Source organism: Choloepus didactylus, chromosome 4 (assembly GCF_015220235.1).
Source record: "Choloepus didactylus isolate mChoDid1 chromosome 4, mChoDid1.pri, whole genome shotgun sequence".
In the NCBI taxonomy this organism is placed as follows: domain Eukaryota; kingdom Metazoa; phylum Chordata; class Mammalia; order Pilosa; family Megalonychidae; genus Choloepus; species Choloepus didactylus.
The window spans coordinates 5,095,453-5,111,614 of NC_051310.1; the positions used below are offsets into that span (position 1 = coordinate 5,095,453).

The window sequence follows — 16,162 nt, forward strand, 5'->3', positions numbered from 1 at the left end:
CATCACTGAGCCCTGGGGGAGAGACGCTGTGCTGCCTGGGTGAAGGATACACCCTTCGGGGTTGTGGGGAGCAGAGGGTGCACCCTGCCCTGGAAGGACCTTCCGATTCGCTGGTGTTTGTGTGGACTGGGCCCAAATGCAGACACGAGAGTGCCCGCCCCGAGCCTGTCTAATCGGAGACCTCGGCCCGCTCCCATGTCTGTGACCGTGGAAGGGACCGGGCGGGCAGCAGGCCGCACAGTTCCCCTCGGGGACACAGCAGGACATCTGCCCTGCGTGAGTTTGCCATGAGGCTGGGACGGAAAAGGGGAAAGGGCTCCTCATAACAGTTCACGTGGAAAAGGAGAGCTAGTGACAAGTCAGATAATAGACGGATTTGGAGACCAGAAAAGCAAAGAGCAGGTGGCTCGGCCCTGCGTTCTCAGTGAGGGTGCCCCTTGTCTTTTCCTTCCCTGCAGGGCAGCTGAGAAGCAGGCCCTGGCTGGCCGCAGAAGAACCGCCTCTCCTGAGCACCCCGTGGTCCCAGCGTGGATCCGTACCACCCGGCACGTTTCGAAGGGAGGCAGGAAGCAGGTACCGAGTGAGATCAGGTTGCTGGAACTGGCCGCCGAGCCGGGCCTGGGAGAGCCGTGCAGGCCACACCCACCCCCATCCCAAAAGGCTGGCGAGACCCAGCTCGAGTTGCCCACCGGCTAGGGACTGGTGACACGCCCCACGTAGCCAGGCCCAGAAGAGGGGCGTGGAGTTGTTCACAGTTTCTTGGGTCAGGCCGCACATGCCAGGTGGAGACCAACCCAGCAGGAGGCTGGGAGAAACCAAACAACTTGCCCGCACCACCCAGGGAGCAAGTGACTTGTCACCAGGCCCTTGCGCTCCAGGCTGAGCTCACCCTCCAAGCCCATCCCGAGCACAGTGACCAGAGGCAGGTCCCGTCCAGTCCAGCAGAGATGGTGTCACAGTGCTGGGGTTAGAAATGAGACCTTCATTTGGTGATAGAGTCACCTCTGCTTTCCGCTCCCTCGCTTAGTCTGGACACTGTGCCCCAGCTGCGTCTGTTCAGGCCACCTGGGGCCAAGCTCTGGGCTGTGCCCTGCTCCAGTTGGGTAACTGCCCTTTGCCACTGATGTCTCCAGTCACCCCCACATCCGTTCCTGTCGGCAGTAATTCACGGCTTACTGTGTGCTGGGAGCTGAGGACCCAGATGTTTCTCCCTGCCAGGCTGCTTTCCAGAAATCCAGATTCTCATTCCCAGCCACCTACTTGGCCACTCCACTGGATGTCTAAAAGGCAGACTTGTTCAAACCCAATCACCGGACCTCTCCCCCTAAACTTGCCCCCTGCCCCCGGGTTCTCTTCTCAACCCAGCAGCCAGAGGACCCGTTCCCGCTTGATGACATCACTCCTAGCTGGCCCCCCACCTTCGGTAGATCGGGGTTGGCCCATTTTGTCAGTAAGGGCCAGGTAGTATTCAGGCTTCGCAGGCCATAGGTCTCCATCAGGACCCTCAGCTCTGCTGCCGCAGCACCAAGAAGCCCCAGATGATAATCAGGGAATGATGGTCTGTGTTCCAATAAAACTTTATTTGTAGACACTGAAATTTGAATTTCCCATAATTTTCATGTGTCACAAAGTATTTTTCTAGCTGTTAGAAACTGTAGAAATGATCCACAGCTCAGGAGTCGTACAGAAACAGGAGGTGGGCAGATCGGGCCTGAAGGGCCTGAGCTTGCAACCCCGGGGCCCTGAGTCCCTTTGAGCCCTGCAGGCCCCTCTCGCCTGTGCCCACCTGTCACCCATTGAGCCGGGGCCTCTCAGTGCCTGCTGGCATGTGGGGCCTGGCAGAGGACAGAGCTGTTGACCAGGGTGGGTGTGTGAGAAGTGCGGGTCCCCCTGGGAGCCTGCAGGGTGGCAGTGGGCTGCAGCCATTGACCACCTGGACTTCGGACGGCTCACCTGGGCACACCCCATGGCCAGGAAGTTGTATTACCCAAGAGTAGCACAGGAGAGCCTCTTGTTTTTCCTAATTTCCATAAAGGGGAAGCCGTTTTACATTCTGACCTTTGTTTTGTTTTAAGAAACAGCCCCTGCAGCCAGAGGAGGGCCACGCCAGGGAACGGGGACGCGCCTGCCGGATGGAACTGCCCAAACTCAAGCTCTCAGGAGTGACCAAACTGTCGTCGCACTCCAGCCCGGCGCTGCAGTCCGTGCTCGGAGCTGGGACGAACGGCAGAGAGCCTCTGTTACAGCCCCTGAAGCGTGTCGGCCGGAAGGTAGGCACCTCACTCGCTTCTCAGAGGGGGGCCCTGGGACCCCAGTCTCCACACTCCCGGAACGGCCGTGGTCTCTTTTTAACAGACAGACACAGCCAAGGACGTGAAGCCCCCCCTGAAACCGTATCGCCTGCCCATGATCGGAAGGAGAGGCGGAGGGTACTGAGCACGCGCCCACCCTCGCGGAGAGGGAGCCCGGCACCACGCGGCAGCACCCCGGGCCCTCTGCTCCCGAGTGTGGGGGTCCCCGCCGTGCTCCCCGCACCCGCAGACCCCACTGTGCCCAGGCAGTCAGGCCCGAGCTGCCCAGGAGCTCCGTTCCAGGACACTTGGAAACCACCTCATTCTACGGTTTGCTTCATTTTCATAACGTGAGAATTTGGAGAAGAGAATATTTTGAAATTTTTTTACACAAGTCGTAGCAGATCAACCAGAATGTACAGCACGTGCCACCGAGGTGTGGTTTCCGTGAGCGGCTGCACCTTCCGGTGGTGAGCTCAGCCCTCGTGTACCAGCCTCTTCAGACGACGCTGCTGGAGGCTCCTGGTTTCTATTAAAGAACAAGCTATTGCGACAGGGTTTCCTTTTACCGTTTCTGAGTTACATTTGTCCTTACTGTCTGTTTTAAGGCTTTTACACGCGTTAGGCCATCGATGTGGCTTCGTTTTGCTTCATTTCACAAACCGGGAGGGAGGGATCGTTTAAGCCATTCAGGATGACGTTTTAAGCGGCTCCTGCGGCGCAGAACTCCGAGGCGGAAGCCCTCTCCCCCTGCCTGTGAGGGCCCTCCCCTCAGCGAGTTTACTTGGTGCCGGCCCGAGGACCACGGAGCAGGTGCAGAGCCACGCTCCGTGCCCGCGCCTGGTGACGCCGCCCACGACGGACATGGGTCCTGATGGGCTTGGCTCAGGGCAGAGGCACCAAGCAAACACCTCAGCCCAAGGATTCAAACTGGGAGGGTGTCTCGGTTCTCCAGGAGCACTGGTCCAGTGGGGAGAGGGCAGCATGCAGCTGGGTCGCGCCACGGGGAGTGTGTAAACTCAAGGCGGGGGGAGCTCCTGCCACCGGCCATGTGTTCTCCCTGCCAGGCTACCTCCTGGCTTCCCTTAGACCCGCTCCCCACACTGCGCTCCCAGAGTGTGCACACGCACAAGGCAGGAGATGAGGAAAGTACACATGCAAATCATACCAGTGACCCATGCAGACTTCCAGCTTCTTCCATGGATTCTGAGGGCGTGACCGGCCTTGAGACTGGCCTCGCTGTCACCTGCCAGAGCCTCCTGGGTGCACGGGTGGGCTGGGGCAGGGAGCAATGAGCAGTTGCTTTGGGAAGCCATCTTGGACCGCTTGGCCAGGGGCCGACTGTTTGAATGGAGCCGTTAAAATAGGGTGGTTCTCGGCTCAGGTGAGCCTGTAAGCTGGGACATGTCTGACAGCTTTGGTGCCACGAAGGCCAAATGCAAACTGCATTTCAGAGTCCACTGAGAGCAATGGGTGCTGGGATGGACAGAGTGTGTGACTCTCAGAGCTGCCGCACATGCTGGGCTGCAGCTCCACACACAAAACGTGGCTCTGGGTGTCAGTCACGCGTCCACTGTCCACCGACGGCTGGAGGGTCAGTGGATTATGAATTATAGATGTGATTTTCAAAGGTCACTCTGGTTTTCTAAAAATGCATGGCTTCCTTGTAGCCTGTCACTAATCCCTGACTCTGACCCTACCCTTCGTGGGTCCGGTTTTCTGTGACAGCATCTGGAAGCCAGTGATGTCACTAAGCCAACAAAAATACCAAATGTCAAAATGTCTAAAATTTGCTAGTGTTTGATGTTAACATGAAGGCTGTTTTCATCGTGTATGTGTTCATGAAGGCTCAGTCCCCTCATTTAAATGCTCCAATGTCTTGTGTCGCTCTCCTTTCCTGGGAGGCCCCACCCCAGTGCCCCATCCCTGACAAACAAGAGGCTCTCTCTGCAAACAGCCAGAGCCCTCCCAGCCAGTGGTGGGGCAGCTTCTCCCCGGAAGGCGAAGAAAGTTGAGGCGCAGGCCATTGCAGACTTTTCTGGAACATTAACGTCATCCCGTGCTGCATTCAAGAGAATGATGAAAAGGTAGCACTTCTCCCGAGGTAATGAGCACACTCATGTTTTCTAGCCTAAAATGCAAAACGTACCCTGATGTGCTCAGATTTAATGTGATCATTTAGAGAAATGTGTTTCAGAGACTTCATGGTTTCGAGTCTCCCAAACAGAGGCCTCCGAGGCGCTGCTGCCTGGTACTGTGACAGCGAGAAGCATCCTGCTCTGCAGCTGTGCGCTCTGCTGCGGCTCTAGACACGGAGGGGTCTGCAGGTGGGTGTGGGCACGACCGGAGCTCGAGGGAGGCTCGGGGGCTGGCTTCAGTGCTGTAGCCCTCCTAGCCCTCCGCTGTGTCAGGCCGTGGGTGGGCAACGAGCCGCTCCCCACTTACCTGAGGCCGTGTCACCGGTGGTCCGCGCCTTTCCCTGACAAAAGTTGGACGCCTTGACTTTTAGCTGGAAGAAAAAGTGCTTGGCTGAAGCCGCCCCCTGTGCGCACCCGCCTGGCCGTGGGCGAGGGGCAGCGGCTCCAGCTGGGCCTGGCGGAACGTGGCATGCGAAGGCTGGATCCTTCTGTACAGACATTTTAAAAAGAAATGACATGACAGCCCGAGCCGGTTTAACGGACGAAAAACAACAGTTTTAATACCAACTTTCTTCATGAATTAGAAATAGTGCTCGTAAGTGATGAAAATGACCAGTGAAATAACCACTTTCCCCCAACTGCAGAATTGCATAATTTATACATGTGATGCAGCGTTGATTGCCTTGGAAACAAGAGTCTTCAAACAAATGTCCGCAGATCACAAGGGTGTCTCCGCGCATGGGGCCATGAGCCCGTCCACCTCTTCACAGTGATGTTGTGTCAGCACCGAGCTGTTCAAGTGCAAACCACTTTCACACACCTAGGATCGCAGCGTCCCTCTTCCTGAGTGACAGATTTAAGAAAGAAAGAAAGAACTTTATGACTGAGTTACGAGCTGTCTTCTGACCACCTAAGGTATAAAAAAATCAGTGCAAAAGCCAACGGTGAGGCACTATTTATAGCAGCTGAACTTAAGGGTATTCCTTGTCCAGGAAATCTCTTTTACACTATGCATATACGTAAATATTATATTTAAGATTTAATTACATTGAATTTTACAGCAAAAAGCAAAAAAAAAAAAAAACCATTTCTTATTTTTACTGCAGCCCCAAAGGTGATTTAAACACAGACACGACTCCTCGAGGTGAGCGGCCGAGACCCCGCACAGGGCTCCGGTGGGCGGCGCCGGGGTGGACAGTGGGGGTCTGCAATGCGGGGGGGTCGCTACACTGCGGTGCCCCGGGGGGCCGGCCTGGCTGGGGGACGACCACACGCCCAGCGGACAAAGCAGATCACGGTAACCAGCAAGACGCCGCGCGGCGGGGGCCGACCCGTCCTCTCCCAGGCTCAGTGGTCGGGCTAGGGGTCGGGTGGGGCTGAACCCTCCGGTTTAGCGAATCCTCCACTTTCATCCCCCGGATCCACCAGAGCGTTTTGATAAATTTCTAAGTAATCGGAATCTGCTGAACTTGGCCCCCTCCTTGGGTCTAATTCCTTGGGTCCCCCCCCGACCCCAGAAGGCGGTTGGGGCCTTTAGGGAGGACACGGACCCCCAGGGCTCGGGGCTCTGTTCCTGAGGAAGGAGCCGGCCCTTTGGGACTTCACCGGCCAAGGACCCCTGCCCCAGGGGTGGGCCCCAAAGGTTGGGCGGCCTCCTGGGCACTTCTTGCGGGGTTTCCCAGCACAGACAGGAGGCCCCAGCCACAGGGGGTTCCCCCGGCGGGATTTGGGGGCCCACAGTCCTTCCCCCACCAGGGGGCTCCCACAGCCTCGCACCCCGTTGTCACAGCACAGGCACACACTTGGATTACCCCAAGAGGGTTTAACCCCTTACATGGCACAGAGCTTATTATGGGATGCACAGAGCTACACCAGTTTGGCATTCGTGGATCAAGAATAATTTTAAGGTCACGACACTGCAACACAAGCTACAAATGTTCAGTTCTCTGAGCACAAACCTACCCCCTGCTTCAGCTGCTCAGTGTTTGCAGATGCGAAGCCTCCAACTCGGAGCAAACGTGCATTTCTCAGTTACTGGACTTGCGGCCGACAGAACGAGGGGCGACCGTCTGGGACCGACCCCGGCTTTGCCCACACCTGGCTGTCCCGCTGGGGCCATCTTATCCGCAGTTAGTTTCTTGCCTTTAAACTGAAACCTGCTAAGTCTAGACCAGATCCACTGGCAAGGAGCAGCTGGGATGTGGGGGTGACCCCTGCCCGGACCACGGGGCCCTTCATCGCGGATCCGGAGCAGATCCCTGCTCTGACCCCACCGCACGCGTCTGAAGGAACCTGCAGCACGAGGACGCGCTGCCTTCCCAGCTGCACGTACGTCCCCACGAGGTTTCAGGAGGTGAAGAGGAAGGAAGGGGGGTTCCGTGAGCTCAGGTGTGTCCGGGCAGGGCCTCTGCCCCCTCCTGTGAGGCCAGACCCAGGACCCAGCCCCGAGTGGGCGCCCCTTCGCGGCCCTTCTCGTGCCGTCACCTGCACACCAACGATCCCCTTCTCTACTGGGGGGGGGGGGGACTCCGGGCCTGGCCCTGGCTGCCCCCCCGGTTAGGGGAAGTGGCATCTCTAGCCCGGTGTTGGTCAACAGGAATTTGTGTGAGCCACACGTGGGACTTAAAATGTTCTAGCAGCACACTAAAAAATCTGAACAGGTGAAGTTAATTTTCATATTTTACATAACCCATCGTATCCCGTAAGAAAAATTACGAGCGAGGTCTTTTACCTTTTTTCACGGGGTGCCTTGGAAATCTGGTGTGTGGTTTACGCGTCCAGCACCCCCCCCGTCCCCGTTCCCAGTGCTCAGGGCCCACGGGGGGCTCGTGGCCACCGCCAGGGACAGCGCAGGCCGTCCCCTTCCAGCCCGTCCTCTGCCCGATGGGCCGGCCTGTGGCAGCCCCAGGACCTGTCCCTCTCCTTGGCTGTCTCCTGTCCCTGAAGAGCCATCCAGTCCTCAGGGGCTGCAGGGCCCCCACTTTCCTTCTAGCACAAAACACACACGTGCTCTTCTCCAACTTGGCAAAGGCAGGAGCAGCTAGAGCCCCTGCCCACTGTCCCCTGGTTTGAGGTACTGGGAAGTCACCTCATCAGCCTGCCCCCCGCTAACCTGGTTGGCGGGGTCAGGCCCTTGGCCATCAGCCGTCATGAACACCTCCTCCAGGACGCGTCGCTCCCCCAGGACGTCAAAACCAAGGGGGCTGGTGAATGCCCAGGAGGAAGGTGGGGGGCTCGGTCAGGGGCTCATGGCGCAAAGAATGAGCAGAAAGTGAAACAGAGCAGGGGCTCAGCCTCCAGCTGCCACAACAGCCCCAGCAGGGTGGACGCAGGGTCCACTTCGGAAGGTCCCATGACGTGGCACCTGCAGATGGGGTGTCGCATCCCCGGGACGGTGCAGCAGTGACTGGAGGCCGGGGAGGGGACGGCAGCCAGAGGCCTGATGGGCCACCCGGGGACTGAGAACCACTGGCCTCCACCCCGCTCGTTTCTGGGGGATTCACTTTGGCGTCGTGAACAGGGGTGGCAGTCAGGGAAGGCGGCTGCTCAAAAGAAAACCTAAAAATCTCCTCATATAAGCCTGTGCGTCAGTCTAAAGACCAACAGATGATGACAAAGAAAGACGGAAAACAAGCACTTACTACAGTTCTCCAGCAAAGACCTCCTGGGCTTCTCTTGGGGCACGCACAGTTTGGGCGCGTTTTAAGTGTGGAGGGTCTGCTCCCGTCGCCATCCATGCCCGCCCCTAGCGAGGGGGCAGCTTCAGGCCCTGTCCCACCCTACCAGGGCAGGCCCCCGACCCGGGGCGGTCAGCAGTCAGGGCTGTGCGCAGGGTCCTCGGCCCCCAGGGAGGAGCTGTCACAGGGACCTACCAGGGCACAGCTCTAGCATTTAACAGGCTGTTCTGCTCTCACCAGAGTCGTCTTTTATTCACACTAGAGCCCTCACCCGAGAGTGAAGTGATCAGGTGCTCCAGCTCTTAGTTTGGGTTTGATTATAACTCACAGCACTAAGATAATAGAGTTGAACCATGTTGCACAAGACTGTACAGGAAAAACACTGTTTCAGTTTAAGAACAGTTATCGCAACCAGGGAACAAGTCCCTTTCCATGGCTTCATGGAGGCTGTTGGGATTGCGGCTCTGACGGCCGGACCGGAGCCTGGTGATCGGTGGCGGCCTCCGGAGCCCCCTGGACACGCCTGTAAATGCCTGAGGTCACGGAGCCTCAGGAAGAGAGTTCTGGGGATGAGGCATGAGATTTGGGGCTGAGTGAGAAGTCGTGTCACCTACCTGGGTTTTTCCCGAAGTCCTCTTCTAGTCATCTGACACGGTCAGTCACTGCCCAGCCCCAGGCACGAGGACCAAGCGAGATGCCACAGCCCGCGTCTCCTGCAGCCCCTCATCTCGGAGCCCAGGGCAGGCTGCTGAGGCGAGGGGCCCTTGGCCCTCCTGGTCCCCAGGCCTGGCCTTTCCAGCTGGCAGCATGTGGTGTCCGAGCAGCCCCCGAGGGCACACTCTCTCGAGACTCTGCACCATCTCCCACGGAGTGACGCCCTCTCAGAGATGGCATAAAAGCGATGAGCGACACTGCCAGGCTAACTTCCTCCAAGAAGGCTCCTAGCTCTGAATACACTTTGCTTGTTCACAAGAATCCTGTTCCTCACACTCTGCAAAGTCCTGCATGGAAGAGCCCGAGAAAACCTGGGCGGAGCAGTGGGCACCTTTGGTCCCAGGTGGAGAAGCCCAGGCCGTCCGCGGGGACCAGGCCCTCCTCCCCGCAGACTCACCATCCGTGGGGCCTGGCCCTTGGCTCCCACTGGGCAGCCGGTCACGTCCCCACCCAGTGGCAGGTCATGCTGGAGGCAGCACGTTCCCCTGAAGAGGTCACTCAGCCTGGTCTCTGAAAAGCCTCCCATGTGGGCAAAAGGCCAGGGAAAAGGGGCCGCGGTCATGGTGAGGCCCTCCGCACAGGGAAAGGGAAGTGCGGCCATGGCCTCTGGCCTGCGTCGCTGCCCCCACCCCACCCCGAAAAGAGAGGCTGGGTTTGTTTTTTGAGGGGTGTGTGTGCCTTGAGTTGGTCTGTCCTCTTGAGAGAAGACCCCTGCCCGGCTTCTCCACATGGAGCAATGGTTGCCCGAGAGCTTTCCAAGCTAGTTTTAAAAGATCAAATGCTGTTTATGTTTAGAACAAACATCTTGCTGTCAACCTGGGAAGTCCTCAGGGCTCCAGGCCTCAACACAGGAGGACAAGGACGCTGTGGGGGCGGGAGGGTGACAGACGCTGAGAAGAGGGGCCGAGAGAGTGGGTGCTGGGGCCCCACCTGCCCCGAGGCCACACGCAGCCGGGGTGGGGACCTGTGGGCCTCGGCCCGGAAGCCCCAGCGCGAGGCTCTCAGGGACGGAGGGGCCAGGGCGCCGCGCGTGTCACTGTCGAGTGAGGGGACGACGTCTCCTGGCAGCGTCCTGCCCGCCTGGCGCCGCGGTGGGACTCCGTGGGGTGAGGGTCTCCCCACCACAAACGCTGCGCTGGGTCGTCTTCCAGCTCGGAGGAACGCAGAATCCTGCGGCGAGGCGGCCCCGCCTGGGCCGTCTGCTCTGTCAGCTGTGCAGCGCTGAAAGCTTTTCTTCCCTGCTTCACTGAGGGTTTTTAAAAGCCCAGATGCACGTGAAAACGACTACTGAAAATTATCTACGTTTGCAGTCTATCCCCAAGTACTTTGTAATATCAAGTATTTAGTAAGTGTCTTTAGTTGTGGCAAGTGAACAGCTAAAGAACAAAGCAGTGAGAACAGAAACATGATTTTCTTAAAATTATAAAACAATACTGATAGTAAAGCTTCATTAATTATTGCAACAGTTAATTTACCAATATTTCATGTCAGGAAGGCTCTTTATGAAATTTATTCATGTTATCAAGAAATTAGATATAAAGGTAAAAAAATATGCATCTTACTTCTGGTTTTCACTGAAGGTAAATATTCATACAATTAATTTTGTACAATTATCACCTAACACAGCAATCTTTATTAAACTCAGGTGTACAGAAATCCTAAAAATGCAGGAAGTTTTTCTTTTACACTTTTGAGAGACAGCAATTTGACTGACTCACGTCACCGACAGGGACAGCTTCCCTGTCCCGGGAGAATCTTCCTCACTCTCAACTTGGGGTCTGAGTGTCTAAGGTCACAGCCAAGTACGAATGTCTTCAAGCGGCCAGTTCCCCTGGTGGGCCCCCGCCAGGCCCCCGCGCTGGCACCAGCAAGGCCAGGCCGGGCAGGGGCACCCCAGGCTGCGCGCGGGGCCTCACCGTGAGGGGCACACGCACCCGAGGGCAGTCAGGGGCGCTGCTGGGACGTGCGAGCCCTGGCTGAGCGCCGCTTCCCGCCCTCCGGGACAGGCAGATGCACAGTGTGGCATCAGGGTTTCCAAAGGACCCGCTCTCCGGCCCCCTCGGACCCTTGGGCCTTTTCCTCCTCACACCTGATAAAACAGCTTCACCAACCTCAGTGCAAATGTCACCATTTAAAATCTCTTAAAAACCCCAGACCTCCCCAGAAGTGCAGGGGGGCTGGGAGAAGCCACGGGCTGGGTGTCGGCCCCATGTGGGAGGCAGGGGCTGGCTCCACTCAGGGCGAGAGTCGCAGCCCTCCGGGCGCCCTAAGTGCTGACAGCGACACTCGTCCCCGCTTCCTTAGGCCTCAGCCAACGCGCTCCCAAGGCTCACGGAGGGCGCCCGGGTAACGTTCTTTGCCTTCTCACGGTGCTTCACTGGATTCAATCAGCCCCCCAAAATAAAATTAAGATTCTTTACCAGTATTTATTTAAATGCTGGTTACTTTTAAAGTGTCTGCCTACTCCTTCTTAGAATTCGTTTCCAAAAGGAGGCAAGGGAAGAGAAGGGAAGCGTCAGAGCGGGCTTGGGGCTGGAGCTGCCCGTGGTGTCCCGGGCCCCGCCCCAGGTCAGGCACTAAGGTGACAAGTGCCCCCTGTGCCGCGGGTCCCACCGGGGGTCCAGCCCGGTGGGCAGTGGGCGGTGGGGGACCCTCTCGGTGGCTGCAGGACAACCTGGAAGGCTGACGGGGTCCCAGCCCCTCAGCCACTGCGCGCTTCTTTCCAGACGGGGAGAGAAACTGTTGCTCGTGGTAATGTTTGACCTAGAAAACTTGGAAAATTTTCTATGGGGAAGCTCAGCTGGGTGAGAATAGACTAAAAACCACTCCCCAAAGCTCTGAGGCTAACAAGGAAGCAGCCGGTGCTGCACCCACTCAGGCTGGGATGGGGAGCCCTGTGCCCCCTCCTCCTTCCCCTCCAAGACCATTCATGGCTCAGAATATTCGAGGGGCCCCTTCTGCGCCCCCCTTCCAGCTGCGGGGAGCACCTTACATTCTGTCCTCCTGACCCGGCTGTCACAGAAGGGGGCAGCCTGTGCCAGGCAGGGACCAGGCCGTGTCGCCCGGGACGGGGAATGAGGGCAGCACTGAGGACACAGCCACCCACAGAAATAGGGCGGAAGGCTGTGGCCAGCCCCCCGCACCCGAAACGCTGACACCACCGCAATTTTTAAATTGGAGGTGGGTGGAGAGGACACACCAAGGCTTCTAGCACAAGCAGTTTCAGAGCTTGGTTTTAAGTGTCCTCCTCCTGCCTCTCCCACCCCCACATCACCCAGCCCATGCCCCCCGCAGCAACTCCTCTGCCCAGCCGGATGCCACCGAGAATGTCAGGGGGCACCACACAGTGTCAGGGGGTGACCCAGCTGAGGACTGACTTGCCAGCGAGCAGCAGATTCTGCCCCGATGAGATTCACCATAAACACTTCTTACCTGTGACTGGTCACTCTCCATTTGGGCCAAATACAGAGCCCTGAATTTTGAAACTGCACACTCGATGTCTCAGAAGCATTTGAAACTGAATTTCTAAAGCTCTGTAGAAGCAGAAAATTGCACATGGGATGATGGTTACTAGCCTCTCCCCTGACAGCCCAATTTATCCTCCCAAGTTTCAGCAGTCACTCGGATGGCTGTCTTCAGCGACCCTGAGATCAGCTAACATCTGGGAACAAAGGGCCCACATAAAGGTGGACAGACGCTCGCATTTGCATGAGCACCTGCTCGGTGATGTGTGTGACCCGCGGGCAGCAGGGAAGGGCTTTCCCCGGGCAGACCCTGGCCATGTCTATCACTGGGTGACAGAAAGCGCTTGGCACGAAGAGCGCAGCAGGTCCAGCCAGGACAGTGGGGGAGTGGCCCCAGGCCAGCCTGGCTCTCCTGGGAAGGCTGCTGCCCCATCGAGCAGTCTCCACAGACCTTCACTTTTCTGAGTCGCATTCACTACTCAAAGCAGTATAAATTATCATTCTTTGTGTTTAATTACAAAGGTGTGCAAAACAGAAAAACAAACCTAAATGTCCCAAATAAGTTAACAAATAAGATCATTACCAAGTTGACATAAAATATATAACTCAAAGAACCATCTCATCAATCGTGAAAACCGGAATTTGAAAATAATTCCTTCCACAGCCGCGAAGGTACATGAGGAATTACCATCAAATGCCACAGCCTCCCTCGGGAGCTGACAGTCCTGCCCGGCAGTGGGGAAGCCCCCGGAGGACACAGGCTGCCAGCCCCCGAGGGGCGAGGGCTGGGGCCAGGCAAGCCGAGCCATCAGCATCCCAGATCATCCCGGAATCCCAGCTGCCATCACCCGACAGGAAAAGGGACAACCTGCACCTGTGCCTGTTCCTCTGGGGTGGGCGTGGGGGACCGAACTCCAACCACGTGCGGGGTCAGTCAGTCCTCCGAAGCTCTGCGGGGCGGGGACAGTCTCCACAAAACGCACCGGCGGGGTCTGCCACGGCCTGACACCACGGGCCTTTCTGATCAAAAGGAAAACAAAAATCTCCTTTTTCCTTGGAAAAAACATAAGCAAAGCTCAGCAGACAAAAGATCTTGGCCAATGTGGCAGGAGGCACTTTGGACAACTGCTGTTGGCGCCGTAGCCGGGAGCGCGTGCTCTGCCCAGGCTCCGAGGACGAGCGTGTGAGTACCTCAGTGCACGGATCTGGCTGGAATCTCAATCAAAGTGCTACAAACTGCTTCTTTGAAAAAAGATGTTTATTAAACAATTTTAATTGTCATAAAATGACTAAAATGAGTTTTAAAAATTAAGGCTCTTCTCTTTCTGTGGATTGCCAGAACAATGTAAAAATAATATCAATCAACCCTGCTGAATGCTTTGTTCCTAAAGTTAAATTTCATAGATTTCTAAACATTTTGTGATTAAGATAAAAAATTGGATTATAAATGACAATTAATGGCCGTCTGTACTGAACACACACTCTGATTAGGTGTACAATATTCTAATTGAGTAGTTAAGCAAAAATATTCCAGTTAAAGCAGAAATTTTAATTTTTAGCATTTTAAGTCATTGTTTTCCCCACACTGGCATGATTATCCTAAAATTGAAATAGTCTAATACAGGAGCACTAACCTGGGGACACTATATACTCCCAGGAGGATGACTGTCTTGGCTGGCAACTCGTTTGATTATATACTTTTTAAACGCTCTAAGGTGAATTATCAAATGATTCAGAATTACATGGCATGCAGTATCCAAAATTATGGCTCTGATGCATTTAGATTTACACTAAGAATAAGAAGTGTCATTCACATTCATTGTACACCCCATCCCACCCGCAAGAAAAACAATCACTAGCTCGTCGAGTTCTTGGTCTGGTGCAGCATTAAGGATTAAAACTTACCACTTTACCAGGCCTTCCCCATGTGCAAATAAATCCCTCCTGACAAGCAGTGACTATACAGTCTTCAAGAAAAATTAACACAGTCAGTCTTTCGTGTGCGATCTTTTTACAGATCAGCGGCTCTAACAAGGGAACGTCTTCCATACGAGGACACAGGGCCGTTCCCAAAGTTTTAGCCGGGTCCGTTTTGGTTTTGGTAACTAGGTTCAGTTTGTCGCTGCTCTTGCTAGAAATGTGCCCCATGCTGTGGTTTCGCTTGTGCTCCTTCTCGTGGTGCCTTTCCTTCCGGTCATGCAGCGAGAGTGTGGCAAACTTGCTGACCCCGGAAGCAATGGCCCCGTCCGTGACGCTGCTTTTGCTGCCGGCACTGGAGCCTGCCGAGTGGGGGAGGCTGTTGGACCGCGGGAGAGGAGGGGGCACGGGGCCCCCCGGGGCCGTGACATTGCTCCCGTTGCTGCCGGCAGGTGGGCTCATGGCGTTCATCACATTGGTGTGCGTCCTTGCTCTTGAGAGGGGCTGGTGGGGGAAAAGGATGTCCTCCGTAAGGTCCCACAAACAGAGCTGCGTATCCTGGCCCACGGAGCCAAACCGATACGTAACACTTACGGGGCGACTGTCCGTAGAGTTCCGTTTGGACAGCCGAGACTGTGTGCTATTTGCCCGATCTCTGCCAAAGTGCAGAAGGTCCTGGAAGTCCTCGTCACTGCCACTAAACTCCATAGGGTCGCCTTCATCCACACTGGTGGTGTAGGGGTCAAACGCCACGACGCTGACCCAGGATTTGTGCCCCTGGCCTCTCGCGATCACGCGGCAGTCTACGAAAGACCAGACGGTCACCAGGTCGTCCTCCCCGCCTGTCACAATGTACTTGCCGTCCGGGCTCCAGCACACGCACAGCAAGCCTCCGAAGTAGCTCCTCATCGTACCGTGCGGCTCCACCGAGTCGAAGTTGAACACCCGCAGAAACCCGTCCTGGCTCACGCACGCTAAGAACTTGCCATCTGGGGAGAAAGCAAACTCGTTGAGGGCCCCCTCGCCCACCGTCCATTTAAGGAGAGGGTTCCGCGTGGACTTGCTCTTGCAGGTGTGCACAGCAAAGCTCTCGCCCTGCTTCAGAAGCTGGTAGTGGGGAGCGGTGGTGCCACAAGTGTGCTCCACATTATACAAGTACATGTTCCCGCTCGAATGCGCTACTAGGAAAAGGCTTTCTGAACCGGGCACCCACTTGACACAGGTTACTCGGGACTTGTCTATTAGTCTCTGTGAAGACAAAGAACAACAAATTATCACAGCTGAGAAGTTTTAAAGTTCCACTTTTCCAGCAAGAAGACTTGCCAGCTTCTTTGCGAGAAGGGGGGAGCTCACCCTGGGAACCCCACATTTTGCCCCCAGGGCCAGCCGAGTCATGGGAAGCACTGGCTGTAGACTGGCATTTGGGGATGGCACTCGGGGGATCAGGCCACGGGCTCCCACTGAGATGTCTGATGAGGGCCCGGCACAGAACTGGGCCCTGGGAGCACTGTGGAGACACGGCCCTTGGGACTTTCTCATTTGTACAGCAGGAACATCTCGAACCTACGGCCTACACACACAGTGTTTCCTGTGTGAGGACCTCGGGGGCCTTGGGTTTTACCGTCACTGCACCCACGTGCCGACTGCTCTGCCTCTCGGCTTGGCTGCCCCAGGGGGGAGTCAGTGTGCCCCTACTGCCGGTAGAGCACACAGGCCTTCAAAGCACACATCCAGTGTCCAAACCCAGCTCCGGGGACACCTCCTCGCTCGTACACACTGTCCTGTGTGCATCTTTGTGAGCACTTCCGCAAAATCCTCTTTGGAACAAGATGGTCGTTAAAGAAACAAGTAGATGGCACGTTCCGGAAGGCGTGTATATCACTGCACTTCAGGCCAATTTTTGGTCCAGTGACCCAAATGTTTAACAGGAATGTGTCAGTAGTCTTGCCTTCAAAACCAAA

The 16,162-nt window shown here is 56.2% G+C and overlaps 2 protein-coding genes across 25 annotated transcripts in view; one reads left to right on the forward strand and one right to left on the reverse strand.

The window, feature by feature from the left end:
* MOK (MOK protein kinase) overlaps positions 1-2,864 on the forward strand; it is an 87,392-nt gene extending 84,528 nt beyond the window's left edge. For all 7 annotated transcript variants that reach the window (XM_037831815.1, XM_037831816.1, XM_037831819.1 and 4 more), the window contains 3 exons: positions 459-573; positions 2,076-2,270; positions 2,356-2,864. In XM_037831815.1, the coding sequence (XP_037687743.1) occupies positions 459-573; positions 2,076-2,270; positions 2,356-2,436 (391 nt within the window). In that variant the 3' untranslated portion in view covers positions 2,437-2,864. The remainder of the gene's footprint in view (positions 1-458; positions 574-2,075; positions 2,271-2,355) is intronic.
* Positions 2,865-12,776: 9,912 nt separating this feature from the next.
* The window catches only part of WDR20 (WD repeat domain 20), a 60,775-nt gene continuing 57,389 nt past the window's right edge, over positions 12,777-16,162 (reverse strand). For 4 of the 18 annotated variants that reach the window (XM_037831825.1, XM_037831823.1, XM_037831827.1 and 1 more), the window contains one exon: positions 12,777-15,449. In XM_037831825.1, coding sequence (XP_037687753.1) covers positions 14,172-15,449 — 1,278 coding nt within the window. In that variant the 3' untranslated portion in view covers positions 12,777-14,171. Of the gene's footprint in view, positions 16,150-16,162 lie in introns of those variants that run through there. The other 14 variants (XM_037831826.1, XM_037831824.1, XM_037831831.1 and 11 more) reach the window with 9 other exon arrangements.